Here is a 19,098-nt window from a genome sequence, read left to right as displayed (position 1 = left end):
TATTTGCTAACACGAGTCAATTTTAGCCAAATTAATTTTTATCAGAAAATCATCAGATTTTCATTGATTGGCATAGAATTCTACATCATGATTTTATATTTCTAAAGCCCTGTATTTTTTTTTTTTTTTTTTTGAGACAGAGTCTCACTCTGTTGCCAGGCACCAGGCTAGAATGCCTGGGTGCAGTCTCGGCTCACTGCAACCTCCACCTCCTGGGTTCAAGCAATTCTCCTGTCTCAGCCTCCCAAGCAGCTGGGACTACAGGCACGTGCCACCACACCCAGCTAATTTTTGTATTTTTTAGTAGAAATGGGGTTTTACCATGTTGGCCAGGATGGTCTCGATCTCTTGACCTCATGATCCACCGGCCTCAGCCTCCTAAAGTGCTGGGATTACAGGCGAGAGCCACCACTCCCGGTCCTAAAGCCCTATTTTAATTCTATTTTTATTTCGGTTTCTCTATCATATTTACCAAAGGTTGGGTCTGTGTAACCCTCCCCCAAATATTAGGTTGGTGCAAAAGTAATTGCAGTTTTTGCCATTACTTTCAATGTCAAAAACCATTATTGGCCATTACTTTCAAGGGCAAATAATAGAACAATTTATTTACTTATCTTGCTGTTTTTCTGGTTTATAATTCACGAATTGTTCTTTTCAATTCTTCTTCCTATTCTTCTGAAGCTCTTTTTGTCTTTTTCTTTCTAAGATCTATGAATTGACTGCTTAATTCATGTTTTTATTCTATCTCATTTAATACTGAATGCACCCAAGGCTATGGGTTTGTCTGAGTATAGCCTTTTTAACTTTGCAAATATTCCAAAAGAGAGGGATCAATATTTATTGAACACGTACTATGTCAGACACTGCACTAAGTATTTCACATCCTTTATCATTTGTAAATGGAGGGACTGGTCCAGCTTTGCAAGGCTGTTGGGAGCCTTACCAGAGAGAATCCAGGAGGAAGGGACTTGCCCTCAGCAAGGGATTGATGAATGACAGCCGTTGCCTTGATTGCATCATCATTAGATTCTCCCAACTGTCCTTACATTTTGTATTATTGTCCCCATTTTACACATGAGGAAACTGAGGCACAGCAAAGTAAAGGGAATTACTCAAGGTCTCAAGGTCACCCAGGGAGAAATGTCAGAGTAGGATTCCACACCAGGTCTGTCTGAATGGGCTCTCCAAGCACCCCTACCCTTGCTCTGGGGATCCCTGGAGGGAAACTAGCAGGACCTCAGGGAAGAACTGTGGCCAAGGTCAAGAAAATGAAGCAACGCCATCTTTGTTCCTGGTCAGAAAATGCAACAGCCTCCGCCTCTTCTTTGCTTCCCACAAGTAGAGGGTCTTTGACAGCCTCCTTCAAGACCTTAAGTCCCCTTTTCTGATAGAGAGAGGAGACAAGTAAAGGCTACTGAGGTGCCCTCCACAGTTTTAAAACTGGCCCCACTTGGAACCCTGCATGCAGCCAAAGCACCTCGGGTTGTCCTTCCCTCTTTCTTGTGCTGGAGGAGATCCCAAAGTTCTGCCCACTGTGGCTCTGGCAGAGGGTCGGACCTGGTGTCACCCCAGGGTCCCCCTCACCCAGGAGGGCCTGGGCCCGAGAGTCCCCCCCACCCCTGGCATATGATGGGGTTAGTTAGTTGTGGAGAAAGCAGTAGGAGGAGTTTGGTAAATGATGCCCACAGCCAGGCCCCTGTGTTTGCAGGTGGGCACACCTTCATTTGCCCCTTGGTGCGCGTCTCTTCCAGGAAACTTAGGCAGTTTATGAAGAGCTGGCAGGTTCTACAAGGTGCATATACACGAATGGCCACTCAGCAAATGAATCCAATTCCAGTTTGCAGGCCTGCTCTCTGTGGACTTATTGGTCGATGTGAAAAGAAATGATACAAGGACAAATTACCAAATTATGCAAATCTAGGAAGAGCTGCACAGAGAGGAGGCCAAGGCCATCTTGGTGGCTGCTAGTGGGGCCAGTCTAGAGGGCAGGCCAGTGCTGGGCAGGAGCCAGCCTGTGGCCCAGTATTCTCCCAGAGTGCCCAGGGACCCCCTTTGGGAACTCTCACAATCTCAGTGCCTGCTGGCAGGTCCTCACATGCTTCCCAGATGTGGCAGCACTGGGGGAATCCTCCAGTACGTGCTTTCTCTGGCTGGCAGGTACTTTGTGTGTTAGAGGTTAGGGAAGGACTGAGCACTGAGTGCCAGCTCCTCACACAAGGGAACTGGGGCCTTCCAGACTCAATCTGTGAGTTACCCAGGAGTGGGCAAAGAGCTGAGTCATGTGCATCGTGTGTCCCTTATAGCACATGGCTAGACTTAAACCTGGAGTCCAGAATACCGATGCTAATTTCTGAGAGATACCATTTCACAAAAGCTTTATTATGAAAGCTATAGTACTTTATTATGTTTATGAATGTCTCCTCTAATAACTGTGTTCTATTCATTTTTGGTGGTTTATTTGCAACCTCTTAATAAAACACTGGCTTGTTGAGATGGAATGGCTATTTGATCCAAGGACTCGAAGCCCTTATTTATGTTATCTCTTTGGGTAGTATGCTAATTCATTTATGGCCTGTCTTGTCAGTTACATTTACACCCCTGTGATACCTGCTGCCTTCCTGGTAGCAATAAAGGCTGAAGAACTTGGGCAAACTTTCCTAACTCGGATTTTAAGTACCTATTTAAGAATTAACCTCTACCCTTGAAAGACAAAGAGAATGATGCCACTTTGGGATACAAAGGAATAAACGATGCTCATAACTTTTCTCCCTCTTTCCTAAAGGATTTACCAGGGGGTGCTCCTCACTTCGTCCTGGATGGTGTAAGCAGATTTGACATCCAACAAGGAGAAGCAGGTAAGAGTGCAACATCTTCCCTCCCTGCTCTAGATAGGGAGGGGTGGAGGGTGCTGCCCACCCACGGAGTCCTGCCCCACTTATGAGAGAGGAAGGCCAGTTCCCTTGGTGCTGCTGTGGATGGACTGCTCATGCCCAGTCCTGCAGCCTGCAATGAGTAGGGGAAAGGGAGACGAGAAAACAGAAAGCAAATATACACTGAGTTTCTGCAATGATCATGCAAGACGCCTTGCACGGCTGCAGCAACTCCATTTTATATATGTGGAAATGGAGAGTCTGAGAGGTAAAATAATTTGCTTAATGTCACACACTCAGTTAGTAACAGAGTAAAGAATCCAGCACTCTCTGACTGCTTCCCACCCCACCGGACAGCCCCAGAGCAAAGGAGCTGCTGAGTGCTGGAAGGCACGGACAGGGAAACAGGAGGGGCTGTCCCACACCTGGTACAGCCCAGGTGTGGCCAAGAGAAACCTCAGAAAGAGAAGCCTTGGAGTGCAAGGGCAGAGCTGGCTGGAGAGTGGATAGGAGTTGGGAGACAGCAAAGACAACAACCCTTCTGAGAACACACTAAGCTTTCAAAATGTCAGCTTGCAAATGATAGGTCCTGTACTTGAACTTCACCTGGTGGAATCACCGTGCCTTGGACCGAGTCAATAGAGCCTGCCTGGCCACCAGCCAGTGATTCCCCTGTTAGGGTTTCACCTCACTGGAGAAAGGACCTCTCTGAGGGCATCTTTGTGGCTTCTGCACTGAACCCAGTGCCTGGCATGAAATGGCATTCAAAGACAAATTGATCACATTAGGGGTAAAGGAGAAAGGACTCAGGGAGGGGAGGAGAGGACTCAAAGGGGCTTACAAGGACATCCAAGGAGAAACTCAAGGCCATGCATCCCTCATGGAGGAAAAGGAGAGGACCTCCCCCTACTTCTGCACAAGGAGGGGCTGAGCTAATAGCAAAGAAAAACACAAATCAGTTTTCCTCGATTGTATAGAGCATTATTGCTAAAATTTGCTGTAATTTTAGCTCTGAGCACCTCTGGCAAAGAGAATCAGAGGCCAGATGTGCAGGCTCACACCTGTAATCTCAGCACTTTGGGAGGCTGAGGCAGGTGGATCACTGGACAACATGGTGAAACCTCGTCTCTACTAAAAATACAAAAATTAGCCAGGCGTGGTGGCGTGCACCTGTAATCCCAACTACTCAGGAGGCTGAGGCAGGAGAATTGCTTGAACCCAGGAGGTGGAGAGTGCAGTGAGCCTAGATCACACCATTGCACTCCAGCCTGGGCAAAAGAGCAAGACTCCGTGAGCACCACCACCACCACCACCTCTTATTTATCTTGCTTGGAGCCAGCCCCTGTGACTCCCTCTCTTGGTTCTCCTCTCTCAGAGGGGGAAAAAAATGCATGATCCAGAAGGAACTGTGTGGCGTTTGGCGGCAAGGACCTTTGAAATTATGGGACGGGGCTTCCAAATGTGTTCAGTCAGCCTTTCCTGGCTTATCTCCCCTCACAGGTGACTGCTGGTTCCTGGCAGCACTAGGCTCCTTGACTCAGAACCCACAATACATGCGGAAGATCCTGATAGATGAAAGACAAAGCTTTTCACACCAGTATGCGGGGATTTTCCGCTTCCGGGTACGTGTGCTCCTGCGAGGCTGGTTTTAAGACGAGGTTCTCCGTGAGTACAGGAAAGGTGGGAGTCTTAAGTTTTCTCTTGGCCTGGCAGCCTGAGATGAAAGTGACAGTTGTGTTACCCTCCCTACCTCCAAAAAAAGGATTCGAGCTTGTAATCTGACAACACACAGGGAAGATGAGAGTTGAAATGTTTTCGTGTAAATAAAAAGAAGTGACAGAAATGATTAGCAAAAGAGTCAGTGATCGAGAACCCTGTAACTAACAGCGAGTTTTTGTCTCTGTCTATTCCTGGGCCATATCGTGCTATTTTGATTAGAGTAGCTTTATAGAAAGCAGTAACATCTGGTAGGATAAGTTCTTCTTCATTATTCATTACCGTTTGCTCAAAAATATCTTGGTAATTCTTGCGCATTTATTCTTCCATGAGAATTTTTAACTTATTTTGTCTATTTTTTTAAAAAGCCACTTAATACAGAATACAGCAGCACTCAATTTATGTATTAATTTAGAAAAATTACACTTTTATTATTTTAAGTTTTCATTTCCAGAAACACGGGATACCTTTCTATTTATTCAGAACTAGTTTTATGCCCTTCAATAAAGTATTATATTCATTTTGATGCTGTATCCTTCTTCATAAATTCATTCTCAAACATTTTATAATTTTGCGGCTCATGTAAATGAAGTCTTTTTCCCCTCATTTTGAAGTAGATGTTGCCAAAAAAGAGAAAAGCTACTACTTATTATATATTAAACTGCATCTAGCCACCTTACCAAATTCTTTTATTAGTTCTTAATTCTTTAACAGAATCTGGGTTGGTTTAGTTATCTAATAACATTACCTGCAAAGAGATCATTTTGTCTCTCCTTTTAATATTTCTAGAACTTATTTTGCTGTCTTGCCTCCTTGTCACTTTAGCTAGAACCTCACAATTTTGAATGAGTGACAAGAGCCAAATCCTGCCTTCTCTTGATTTTAGTAATGCGCTTTCTTGATTTATTCTTCTTTCAGTACATTCAAGCTGCTAAAAATTGTATTGGAATTTTTGTACCTATATTATGCATAAAATTGGTTTCTAGTTTGTTATTTTTATCGTGTTTAAGTTCCGCTAGCTTTTTAAAACAAACTGATTGAACTTTACATACCTTGATTTGAAATAAGTAGAATAATGGAAGCTAATCATTGATTAAATGTTCTTTGAAAGTAAAATAGACAACAGTGAAATTACCTGGGCCTGCCTCCCTTTTAAATGTGATTCCTTTAATTCTTCCAATGTATTCAATAGCTATTGATCTGTTCAAGTCTCTTATTTCTATCAAAATTCATTCTTTCTCAGTTCTTTCTTTTTTTTTCTTTTTTTCTTTTTTTTTTTTTTTTGAAGAAAGAAAGAGAGAAAGAAAAAAAATGAAGGAGAGGAAGAAAAAGGAAGAGAAAGAGGCAGAGAGAACGGGAGTATTGCTTTATTGCCCAGGCTAGAATGTAGTCTAAAAATGGGAATTGAAAACCTCTTTTATGCCAATAATTGTGCTTAACAATGGAGACAGGAAGGAATAAGGGAAGAAAACAACAAACAAGCAGCCAACCAATATTTCATTTAAACCTATGAAATACTATGCAATTACTGAAGAGTGATCTACTTCCAATTATATAGTCACTTTTAGAATAGGTGTGATATGATACTGATAAGAATGTATGTTTTATGTATTTGAAGTGGAGAGTTCTATAAATGTTTATTAAGTTTACTTGAGAAAGTTCTAGTCTGATCTCTGGTTGATTTTGAGGCTTTTCATAAGTAGAAAGTGAAGCTAAGCAAGAGTTGTAAGAACACAGAAGACATGTATCCATACCCATTACAGAGCCCCTCAGAAAAGGTGGAAGACTCATTGCTTCAAGTCATTTAAAGAAGACTCCCTGAAGTCATTAGCTGACTATTACGCTAACTTAGAAGAGAATTCATAACCGAGTATGACTATATATATAGTTTGTAGGACAATAATAGACTAAATGAGAAGAGGGGAAATAAATCTAGTTTGGGGTAACATTTCTGTATAACTTGGGAATTAAGTTAATAGTAATTTAAATTAGATTTTCTTAAGATGTTCACTTTAATCCTCAGAAAAGCCACTCAAAAATTGAATGAAAAAATCTGTATAAAAATAAATAAATAAATAAAGTTCATTCTTAAAATTTATACTCAACTAGAAAAATCAACTGTTTCTTTGGTATTTTCAAATATATTGCCACTAAGTTGCTTATATGAATCTCTGACAATTCATTTAACCTCTTGTAATCTGTGACCAAATCTACTTTCTCAATCTGTGCTTTATTTTTACTTTTCCTTTTTTTTTTTAATCTAATCAATCTGTCGTGTGGGCGTGTTTTGTTTTTGTTTTTTAACAAATCAACCTTTAATTTTCCTTAGTCTTTCTATTCTTTTCCTTTTGAGGTTTTGTTCTCTATATAATTATTTCAATTCTATCTTTATTCCTTTATGCTTTCTCCTAATTTTATTGTTTTTTGTGATTTTCTGAAACTGCACACTTAATATTCTTAGTCTTTTTACTTTCTTCTGAGATGTGTATCTATGTTTTTATATAAAAAGTCTTACTTTTATTAATTTTCAAGATAACACATTTTTCGTTTTTGTATCTTTTTTCATTTAGGGGTTGTCTCTTTAATGTTTATTTGATTTTCAAATGATTTTTAGAAGAGGTAATCTTTTAGTTGCTGAGTATCTATTTTATTATAATCGGAGAATATAATTCATAACTATGTACCTTTTGGGAGATGAATAGTTTTATTTCTAGCCAAGTCCACAGCAGTTTTTATAAATGGCTCCTGGACACCCAAGAACAATCATATTATCCAGTGGTTGTGAGTTTTACATACTGAATCAAGCTTTGTGATTTGCAGTTGTACTTTCTTTTTGTCTGCTGGATTTGTTAGATTATAAAGAGAAGTTCCTCCCATAGTTATTGTTTGGAGAATTCTTATGCTTTCAGGTGCTCTGGCTTTACACTTTCCCTGTTATCTTCTTTGCCCGAAGGTTTACGATCTTGCTATCTTCTTATTGCAACAAAACTTGTACAACATCCCTATTTGTTGCATTTAATGCTGTGGCCTTGGATTCCTCCTTACCTGATATTCCTGTTGCCACTCTAGCTTCCTGTTATGTTGATTTCCTTGTAATACTTTTGTTCCTCTCTTTATTATTAATTTCATGTTCACTTTGTTATAGGTGTGTTTCTCATAAACATATTTAAAACATCACCTACCACTGTTTCTCCCACCCTTCCTTTCTCCTTAAGATTATTGTTCTAATTAAACCTTTGTTAGTTAGAATTTCCTTGAATAATTTCCTCAGAATACATGAGAGGTTTTCCTTTGCTCTCACTTAAGAATGATATTTTGGTTAGGTTTAGGATTCTTGGATCACGTTTCTTTTCCTGAAAAGTCTGTAAACATTGTTTCATTGTCTTGTAGCTTCCAATGCTGCAGAAGAAAAATCTCATGTTAATCTATTCTCTGGACTTTGAAATCTTCTTTGCATACAACATGGTCTCTCCAACTGCAAGTCTATAAGAAGTGCTCTCTCTCCTTGGGGTTCAGAAATTTCTCTGGAATATATCTATATGTGCACCTGTTAAGAATTTAGTGATCTTTTTCAATCTGAAGGCCTCTATACTTCAACTCTACTAAGTTTCCCTCTGTTACTTCTGGGCCCTTCCTTTATCCTGGTCTCACCTCCTTACATTCAACTATTTGCATATTTGGTCTTCTGTCAGGCAGGTGATGCTACTGCTGCTGGTCCAAGTACCACACCAAGGAGTGAGCTAGAGGATCCAGGATTGAGCTATGTCTCGGCTCGTCCCAGAGCACCAGCATTGGTGGAGCTACTTAGGTGGTTAAGACAACTCAAGGCTCAGGCAAGACACACTCTGCCCTTTTGGGTGGTGAAGAAAGTCACACAGTTCCCCAGAAGCAGCTGCAGTGCGCTGATCTCTGTAGATCTCTTCTCATTGCTGCAAGCTTGGATATTGCTCTCCAAAAGTTACCCAGTGCCCAGGCCACCTCAGATGCTTTGCCCCTAAAACACTCTGGTTTCCCTGTCAGATCACTGGGTATTGGCAAAATGGCCTCCAGCATGGTTCTTGGAAGGTACAGATAGGATCCAAATGCCAGCCCTCCCCACCCAGAGGCATGGACCAGGAAATGCAGGTGGTGGCCTCATTCTTGACCACCAGTCAGGCCCTTTTCATCCTCTCTGAGAGTGGCAAACTTGCCTGATGTCCCCTTTGTACAGGGGAAGCAAGCTTGGTCAGCATTACTGGTGTGGGAAGATATGGGTAAGAGTTGGTTTTAAGATGAACTAACCAGAGAAGCTCGTTCAAGCCAGGACTTACTCATTCTTAATGTCCTACTGTGTGCCAGGCATTGTCCCAGGTGCTGAACCAAATAGCCACTGAAAAAGTCTCTACTCTCATAACTGCAATCTTGTTTTCACAGTCTCATCTTCTGTGATGTTATCTGATCCTAATCACAACCTATTAGGCAGTTCTTACTCTTACTACCATTTGACAGATGAGAAAACTGTGTCCCAAAGAATTAAGTATCTGGTTCAACATCTGTTGCTTGAGTAATAAGAAGCAAGACCAGCATTCAAGTACAGTTCCATCGACTGGCTTCTGTCTACTATATGCTGCTATCCAATTAATCACAAAATCCAGATTGTCCTTTTGGTACTCTCTTCTGAGGATTGGGATTAGCTTCCCTCAGTGCTTCGGATGCATTTTGTGATCACCCTCCTGAAAACATCCCTGTTGCCTCTCAACCTCACTGCCGACACATCTTGCTGCTCACTGCAATAGGAACAGAAGTCTATAGCTGTGGAGGACCCGCCATAGTGCACTGCCTCATTAGCTACTATAAAAACATCTTTGCTTTGTCTTACTATCTGTCTCAATCCCCATCTCTGCTCTGAAACTGCATCCTCGGCTGGACGCAACAGCCCGACATCTGGGACATCCAGCTGTGGAAAAGGCCATGTGGATGAGAGAGCCCATCGACCCAGCTTTCCATGGAGTCCACCTAGTGAAAATTTGCCTTTGCCAAAGCTCAGGGCTGAAGCTGGAAGCCCTCCTGCTTCTCCTACACAGGGGAGGCCAGTGAAGAGAATCCAAAAAGCTGGCTTTGTTATGCATTCTCCTCATTTGGCCATGTCCCCGGGTGAACCATTTAGAGTTGAATGCTAAAGATTAAAACAGTCTGTTTTGGAAAGGAACATCTGGTTCATTTGTGCTCTTAGCAGTAGCAATGCCAGCCAGTTTCCTTTCTGCTGCTGTAATGGCAGGGCCAGCTTGACGGGAGAAGAGGAGGGCCAGAGGAAGGCTGTCACTGCTCAGTCCTCCTGAGCCATCCATGTCATTGTCTCCAGGCTTGTGCCCGCTGTCTGGGATACCTTCCCTGTCATCCTGCCACATTCTTATATCCTGCCTGATCCCTCAAACCCTCGGCTCCTGCAGGCTCTGCCTCTCTCATGCTAGCCCTGCGCCTACCACTCTCCTCTGTTGGTAGTATTTCTTCCCTATTGCCATTTTGTGCACCAGAAATACCTAGAGAGTCTCATGTGTGTCACTGACACTCACAAAGGACTTGCCAAAGTGAGGTCAAAGTGAAGCTAGAACTCAAGTCTGCTTCTTCTCTGCATATATCTTTTCAGACTAATTTGGTCTGTGACTCATTTTCTCCATCTGCCGGTGGAAATGACATGCCTGTCTCCTGCCTGGCAACCTGGGCTGGGATCTTGTTCTGGATAGAGTTAGTTATTGTACTGTAGAGGTCATGTGGCAACTTTTGGCTTAGGTTGGAGGATCCAGGAGCTCCCACCTGCCTCAACTCTCGTAAAGCATATGCTTGGCTCTCTTCCAGTTCTGGCAATGTGGCCAGTGGGTGGAAGTGGTGATTGATGACCGCCTGCCCGTCCAGGGAGATCAGTGCCTCTTCGTGCGTCCTCTCCGCCACAACCAAGAGTTCTGGCCCTGCCTGCTGGAGAAAGCCTATGCCAAGTAAGTACGACCCCGCTGCCCATCAGCCCAGAGTTTCAGTGCTGGTCCCACCTACCCAGTGGCTCTCAGCAGCTCTCCTAAATGCAAACAGTCCCCCTTGGAGCATTGCAGCCTTTGCCACCTGGGTGGGCATCCTCCATAAACAATCGCCACATGCAAAGGTCAGCGCTGGGGCCATCAGGAGGGTCCCATGGGCACATAGTGAAGGGTGGGCAGGGCAGGGGCTGGACAGAGAAATGCACTGACTGATATTACAAGGCTGGTATCAGGGCCTAAAGAAATATATTTAATACTATCATGGTCAAAGTCTGATGAGAGAGTAAACAATCCTGGCTCTCTGACTCACAGAAAGTCAGGCTGAGGCTATGTGGAGGAGGTGGCATTTGAGTGAGGCCTCAAAGGATGGGTAGGATTTCAACAAGGGGAGAGGGGATAGGTGGGAGGAGGCATCTCCAGCAATGGGAGTGACTGAAATAAAGGCATCATCGGGGTGGTCCAGGCAGTTGGGCACCCGGTGCAGCTGCTTTGAGATGGCATCGATGTCTGGGGGTCTGGCAGGACATGTACATTCTCATATGGTCAAAATACCATAACTTAGGGACCGCCTTTGGGTGCTGACAAGCTTAAGACCATATACACATCCCAATTCACATGTTGTACTCAGATTCTTTGGGTTGCTTTTATTCAACAGATGTTTATTGAGCATTTAACCATATGCCAGGCACTGTGCTTGGCACTGGGACAGACACTCTCAGGCTGACTCAAGTAGGATGTGTGCGGGACTGTGTGTGTTGGGGGTGGTGTGCATGTGTGTGTGTGAGGAAGGGGGTACTGTCCTAAACACCCACACAGGTGATGAAGATAGGCTCAAACTTTCCATAATCAATACTATATAAACACGAAAAGTAACGACACATCCCTCTCCTGCTATGAGACTGCAACAGTTAGAATCCGGGGATACCAAGTGCTCACCAGCATGTGGGGATCCAGGACCCTCAAATAGCATGGGAGGGAGTATGCACCCAGGCAGCCTTCTGAAGGACAACCCAACAATACTTAGCTTGGCTACACGCACATCTCACCCCGATAAGGACACTACTGGGAGCCTCTAGGGGGACACACCTGAGGATGACTTGACTGCCATGAGGATAGTGTATAGTGTCCATCACTGAGGTCAGTGGGTACAATGGGGTGGGCACACTCCATGGAGAGCCACACAGCAGTCAGAAACCACAGATCCCTTCTGTTTGCTATGACCAGGACAGTCCTTAGGGCAGGGTCCTTGGGGCCCCCTAGAAGTGTCCATAGTAGGTGTGAGACGTGCATGTAGCCAAGATAAATATTGTCAGGTTGTCCTTCAGAGGCTGCCTGTGTACACACTCCCTCCTGTGCTGCTTGGGGGCTCCTGGATCCCCACATCCTGGTGAACACTTGGCATTCTCCAGCTTTCTAACTTTTGCAAATGAGGTGAGAGGCACTGAGCAACCCCTCGCACAGTTATTTATGGAAATGGAAACTCTGTGCCCTGTAATTCTCTTTTCACAAGAATGCATACAAACAAAAGTTGCACATTAAGCATCCTGAAATGCTTTTCTTGGGGTGCAGGAGAAAAAGAATGTGAATAAAAGGAAGGAAAGGGTCGGGCGCGGTGGCTCACGCCTGTAATCCCAGTACTTTGGGAAGCCAAGGCGGGCAGATCACGAGGTCAGGAGTTTGAGAGCAGCCTGACCAACATGGTGAAACTCTACTAAATATACAAAAATTAGTTGGGTGTGGTGGCATGCACCTGTAATCCCAGCTACTCAGGAGGATCGCTTGAACCCAGGAGGCAGAGGTTGCAGTGAGCTGAGACTGTGCCATTGCACTCCAAGCTGTGTGACAGAGCAAGACTCCATCTCAAATAAAAGGAAAGAAGGAAGAAAAGCAAAAAGAGAGAAAGTTCATGCAATGAAATAAAACAAACAAAAGAAAAAAAAGAGCAAGATCTTGCAATAATATTATGGAGGGGGAAGGTGGGGCACCTGGAAATAGGACAGGAAAGCACGCAGAGGCCCAAGGATGGGGACTCTCATGGGGCTGGCTCTCGGGGACTAGAGAAAGGCCCTGGCATTGGTTTGGCTGCGGCTGCTGTGGTCTCTGCTCTGCTCTGCTTTGCTCCTGTCTGCAGCTGGCCTGCTCCTCCTCCTCCCACCCAGCCTCCTGTCTTTGTGGTGTATCTTCTTCTGGTGTCTCCTCGCTCAGCCTTTTTCAGGACCTCACCTCCTCTGAATGCCTCATCAGGCCACCCGGCCTCATGCCTCTGTCTTTACCTTCTGCCGCTTTCCACCTGATTCCCCGCCCAGTACCTGATTCTAATCCAGAGAGTCGGAGTCTTATTGGTCAAGCTTGGGTCAGGACCCCATCGGCCCAATCAGCCATGACCTGGGTCAAGTGGCTACAAAAGGGCAGGAGGGGACACTTGCCCTCAGAAGGGACTGTGTGTGAGGCAAGCGCTGCGAGGGGCGAGGGAAATGTCAGAGCTGGGGATCATTGCCAGCAGATGAAAGCAGAGAGGAACACACCCTCGAGTAGAAAATGAGTAGAGAGCATCATAGATCCAGAAAATTCTGGAGACATCCTAACCAGCCTCTCAGCCGACAAATGGAGAAGCTGAGTCTCCGAATTGTGATGAGATGGCAGGTGCACCTAGTTCCACTGGGTCGGCTGGATCTTTACTCACCTGGCCAGGGATATCATTATCTCCCCCGTCCATTCCGCAGCCTTGCTGAGTGCAGTCCTGGGCCCTAGAGGTGGTGATAACACCACAGTCCACGCCAGTCCCTGTCCTTCTGGAAGTCACAGTCCAAACAGCAAAGTGCCTCAACACCTCTTTTTGTGCATTCTTTCTTTTTGAGGCACACTTGTGAAAAACTAAAGTTTTTGCTCATTTCAAGTGTCAGGAAGAGGTGCTCATTAGCATTTGAGAATGAAGCCCAGATAACAGCCAAGGTTGTTGAACCAATCCACATGTTTGGGAGGTTAATTCACTTCTAAGCTACTTACGCAAACTGCCATTATCTTTTCAATACGGATTCAGCCTTCATCTCTTCAGGGCCTCGTTTTATCCTTATGTAAAAAGGGGGAGACCAGTGGTTCCCTGGGAGAATTAGAAAAGTTGCAGAATGAAATGATGACTTTGACCCCATTTTGTTAACAGATGACCTAAAGGCAATCATTCAGCTTGAAAAGGAATGGGAATGTAGACCTGGCATCCTCATTCCACTGCTTAAAGATATCTAGCAGAGGATAAAATCTCTCCAACTATGAAAGCCGTTTAAAAGGTCCCCCATCCCTCACTGTCCAAAAAAAAAGAAGCTCTAAAATGCAGGGGTGAATCACGTAGAATTATAGTGTTTCAGAGCCAGAAGGGACATCTGTCAGCATCAAACCCCACCTTCTTTGAAAGCTGAAACTGAGTCTCAACGAGGTGAAATGACTGGCCCAAGATCACTCTCAGATGAGGATGCGGTGAGCACTGTTTTCCCTAGTCACCATTTCCCATGCCTTCCCCCATCCCTGACACTGTCAGTCCTACAGGAAAAGGATTTATCTTTTTCTGCTTGTGGAGCTCAGCATCTGGCACACGAGGACCACAGCCCAAACGCAGAGAGCCCATCTGTCCAGATGGAAAGGGACCTCTTCCCTCCAAGGGTGCAGGCAACATCCCAGTGAACACATAGACTCCAAACTTTCTACTCCCCTTGCAGCTGGGGATTCTGGAAATTAATCGGTCAAGTCAAATGAAAACTGTATTTAGGGGTTTTGTTTTCCCCAGAGGTCATGAAATAGAGGGAGATTGAGGGACGAGAGCTGGTAGGCTGCTTACCATCCTTTATAGAACCTCTGCAGCATCTCAGCATCCACTCCAGCTCTATCTGAATTCTTCCGCCCTTCATATGATTGCCGGGCAAAAAGACATTTCCCCAAATAAGGCTGAAGCAGAGGGATGGGGACAATGCTGTCTCAGAATTCCTGGTTCAGGTGACGAGGAATAGTGGCGGCTGCTGTGAACACAATTCTCTCTCTCTCTCCTTTCTATTTTCTGTCAGCAAAAGGGGCTAAGAATAGTTGCTGTGTTCTGAAAGTCAACAGGATCCGTAAGCTCACGTTTGGAAAGCAGAAAGATAGCTCCTTGTCAAAACACCCAGCTGCTGCTGGGACAGGTTTCATGGGCATCGTGGATACGTAGTGAGAGAAGGCTTCAGAAGACACCGGGAGTGCCTTTGGTTGTGTTGGATGACTCTGAGGTGACTGCCAGATGCTGTGGGTGCAGAACATCAGACAGGGCCACGGGCAGTGAGACAATGAAGTGAGGGAGGGGCCAGTCCCCATCGCCACTTTTCTGGAGTACTGTTCTTTTTATTGATTGATTGATTGATTGATTGATTGATTGATTGAAACAGAGTCTCACTCTGTCAGCCAGGCTGGAGTGCAGTGGCACAAACTCGGCTCGCTTCAACCTCCGTCTCCCAGGCTCAAGCAATTCTCCTGTCTCAGCCTCCCAAGTAGCTGAGATTACAGGCTTGTGCCACTATGCCCAGCTAATTTTTGTATTTTTAGTAGAGACAGGGTTTCACCATATTGGCCAGGCTGGTCTTGAACTCCCGACCTCAGATAATCCTCCCACCTCAGACTCCCAGAGTGCTGGGATTACAGGTGTGAGCCACTGTGCCCAGCCAGAGTGCTGTTCTTTAGCACACAGCCCTGTTTGAAGCCAGGAAAGGCACCCTGAGCGTATCACCAGGAAAGGGCTGTTGCAAAGGGCAGGAGGTTGCACTGGTGGAGAATGGGTTCCCAAACCCCAGTCCTTATGAATTTCTAGCACCCTCAGCCACACCTTTGTAATTGGAACAGAAGCCAGAGCCCACATGGGACGACAAGGGAGTGCACAGCTCAGTCCCCACCGGGCACACTCACCACCAGAGAAGGCTCTACAGTTGACTGAGCAAATGCTCCAGAGATAAGAGTCTAGACCCAGGGTCAGAGAGAGGGAGAGCAGGAGGATAAGATTTAGAAATAGTTTTAAAACAGGTCAAGATGAATCCATGTGGTGGCTCCTGTAGAATGCCCCTCTGTTCTAGGAATCCTCAGTTTTCTTTAACAAAAGGCTTTCTAAGCCATTCCTTCTACGCATTCGTGCCTGGGGCAGTGTCCTGCTGATAGTGACTGCTTGCTATGTATTTGCTGAAGTGAATTTCCTGGAATTCTGTGTGATCTCCAGGAGGAGAGAATGTCAGAGGTGAAAAGAGTGAGAAAGGAATGTTGAGGGCTGATCTAGTCCACTCTGCAGCTTCCAGTTGAAAGGCCAAGTGCAGGGACGGGGAAGGGTCTTGTCCAGGGCGGAAGACCCAGTTGGAGGAGCAGCAGAATGGACCCAGGCCCTGATCCCTGTGTGATTTTACATTACCAGAACTAAAGCTGCAGCAAGGACTTCCTCCACTGCCTACCACCCTGTGGAGGGCTCTGCCTCTGCCTGCCCACTGGGGACAGGAACGCATAGGTCCCTGGCAAGAAGCCCAAGTGACAGAGGCAGCAGTGAATGTGGCTTCTGCTGGGTGGCTTTGATGCCAGGGTCTCCTGCCTGATCTGACCTCAGTTCCATTTCCTTTGTGGGCTTGCCCTGCCTAAATTTCAAGATTCCATGGAACCCTTCCAGTTTACCCCATGGATGGAAGCCGAAGTTCTCAAAACAAATCTCACTGTCCGGCCCCTGCATAAGAGGTTCCACTGTGATTGATCAGGCCACCCTCACTCCTGGGGAGCATTAGGCCTCTTGGATCTGGCCCTGCCCATCTCCCTAGAAACCGAAATGCCATAGGTGGGGGTGGAGGTGGGGTGGCAGGAAGAGATGCTTTGGAGAAGGGAGCGAAGGTTTTAAGCTTTTGGGGCATGTTACATAAGATTCATCCTTACCTATGTTACCTTCAGTTAAGCCGATGATCTCCCTGATGATCTGGGGGTGAGTGGGTAACTCTGGGAATGGGAATTCTGGATCAGGGTTTGTAGAGTGAGAACAGAGGCTGGCAATATCCACCAGCAGCATCAGGGTAAGGCTGTGAGGAATGGAGTCTTTAAGCACATGCCTCTCATAGTCCCTGGCCCACAGTCAGTACTTCACATTGCTGTTAAACGGAATGGGAAGCAGGAGATACTCATCATCATAAAATCCAGTCCTCATTAAGCGAAGGCCACGTGCCAGGCATTGTGTGGAACATAGCCCCATGAGGCTCATTAATGTGCCCGAGGTCAAGCAGCCAAAACTGGCAAAGGTGGGGTTCGACTCCTGGCCTGTGGTTCCAGCACATGCACTCCCAGCCTCTCGTCAGTGCTGCCACTTACAGGACTGTGCAGGCTTGGGGGACCAGGGGAGGAAGGAACAGAGGAAAGTAGGAGCCCCTGGAGTGGCAGACAGCATTAGAATCTCCATCCAGGCAAATGCGAGGTGGGTGGCCATGATCAGGAGTGGATCAGGCAGCCCCTCACCTGGGAAATAGGCAGAGGGTCAGTGCACAAGCTCCCCCCCTGAGCATCACACCAAAGGCACCTTGATGGTTCAACTGCCGTTCCCTTCCCAGGCTGCTCGGATCCTATTCTGACCTGCACTATGGCTACCTGGAGGATGGCCTGGTGGACCTCACAGGAGGTGTGATCACCAACGTCCACCTGTATTCCTCCCCTGTGGACCTGGTGATAGCAGTGAAGACAGCGATCAAGGCAGGCTCCCTGATAACCTGTGCCACTCCAAAAGGGGTAAGTCAATGGGGAGCCCTTTTGCACCAGTTCAAGACTTTCCTCAGCCAGAATGCCCAGCCAAGAGCCCATTCAGCTGAGGAGGATATGGCAAGCTGCCACCATTAACGAACACTAATAGCATGCTTTACCCTGGTCACCTCATTGGACCCTACAGTAGTCTTTCTCTTAAGACAGAGATTGCAGAATTCACTTCACAGAACAGGAAGTGGACTCACAGAGGTTACCTAAGGTACTCACCATCACACAGCTCATAAGTGGCTGGACAGGGCTTCCAATACTACTGCCTTCAAAGCCTGGACCTGCTGCTACAGCTCCAGAGAAACCAGTGGTCTTTACTACACCCTGGAGAAGGCCAGTGCAGCTCCTGCTGCTGGGGGTCGCTCCTTTGTATTTTGCCTTAAGTGTACACGGAGCCCCCCGGGGCCCTCTGATGCTCACTAACTCCAATGGCAGCACCCAAGGGCAGCATGATCCATTTTGAAAAGCTTGGGTGATCCTCCAAATTATTTGAGTCTATTCTGAGACATCTGGTTTCTATCCATGGGATGCTTCCTTCATCTTGAAATATGTGTGCTTTGAGTCACATCGCTAATCCAAAATTCCACCAGAAACCCAAGATGCACTTTGAACTCCAATTACTCAGAATGTGGGAGTCAAGAGATTCCTGACTCCTGCAAATGTCCCAGCAGACATATTTGTGCAGTCTCACTGATGATGTGTGGTTGGTGGAGAGAGCAACCCAGGTCCTTGGGACTCCATGGGGTTCCATCACTCATGGGGGTGGTTCCCTGAGGCATGAAATCCCTGGGGCCTCAGACACCCAATGGCCTTCCAACTCTGCCACTCTAGAAGAGTTCCAGGCTATACACCATTCCCAAGTGAGTCAGTGGGGCCCAGATGACTCAGCTGCTGTTTGGACCATGTTTTTCTATTTCTTTGAAGAACCTGTAGATGTCTAATGATTGGTCTGCTTTTCTGCTTTGAAGCTAACAGATACAGCGGAGGGGATGAATAATGGGCTGGTGAGTCTGCACGCTTACACCGTGACTGGGGCCGAGCAGGTAAGACTGGCTGCTGGGCTATCCAACTCTCCCCTGGCCTCTGCCCCAGTGTTCTTACTCCTCTCAACAGGGGCCAGAATCACATGCAAGCCCAACAAAGATGAAATGAGGATTTATCACCCTTGCCCCTGTGGTGACATGCACCGTGGACAGCTCCTTCTGTTCATTCAGAAGTTCTGACTTCTGTTGTCGACCTTTCTGGGAACCCACAAGATCTTGCTGTCCTGTTGCTGATCTCAGACAGCTCTGAGTGTCTATCCAGACTGGGAGATGATCCCCAAAGGAGGCAGAGTGAACTACCAAATTGACTTCCGGGGGGGACATTTTGCCCTGATAGGGTTTTATTTGTTACATGCAAGCTAAATTGTTGTAACAAAGACACTCCAAAATATAGGAACTTAAGAAAAAATTTATTTCTCTCTCAGGTAAGCAGGTGATGCCAGGGCTAGTAGGTGGCTCTGCCATCCTCCATATGGGCCTTCCACCCATGACCCCAAGACAGCTGCTCTAATCCCTCATCTTCCAGCCAGGGGAGAGAAAGAGACCGGCAGACACTCATACATCCATATAGGAGGCATGAATTGGAAGAGGCATGCATCATTTCTCTCACATCCCATTAGTCTTAGCTTGATTATATGGCCACACCAAGGCCAAGGGAGGCTGGGACATACACTGTCTTGCCTGGCC

At 46.0% G+C, this 19,098-nt stretch overlaps 1 protein-coding gene across 2 annotated transcripts in view; it reads left to right on the top strand.

Moving 5' to 3' along the window:
* Positions 1 to 19,098, top strand: part of CAPN13 (calpain 13) — a 99,801-nt gene that overhangs the window by 40,832 nt on the left and 39,871 nt on the right. For both annotated transcript variants that reach the window (XM_064363965.1, XM_012475543.2), the window contains exons 4-8: positions 2,783 to 2,855; positions 4,371 to 4,492; positions 10,422 to 10,558; positions 17,173 to 17,347; positions 18,337 to 18,411. In XM_064363965.1, coding sequence (XP_064220035.1) covers positions 2,783 to 2,855; positions 4,371 to 4,492; positions 10,422 to 10,558; positions 17,173 to 17,347; positions 18,337 to 18,411 — 582 coding nt within the window. The remainder of the gene's footprint in view (positions 1 to 2,782; positions 2,856 to 4,370; positions 4,493 to 10,421; positions 10,559 to 17,172; positions 17,348 to 18,336; positions 18,412 to 19,098) is intronic.

Source organism: Aotus nancymaae, unplaced genomic scaffold, assembly GCF_030222135.1.
Source record: "Aotus nancymaae isolate 86718 unplaced genomic scaffold, 86718_ANA_hifiasm-v0.15.2.pri h1tg000057l, whole genome shotgun sequence".
Taxonomy (NCBI): Eukaryota; Metazoa; Chordata; class Mammalia; order Primates; family Aotidae; genus Aotus; species Aotus nancymaae.
Note: the sequence above shows the minus strand (reverse complement) of the source record. Positions and strands in the feature narration are given on the sequence as shown.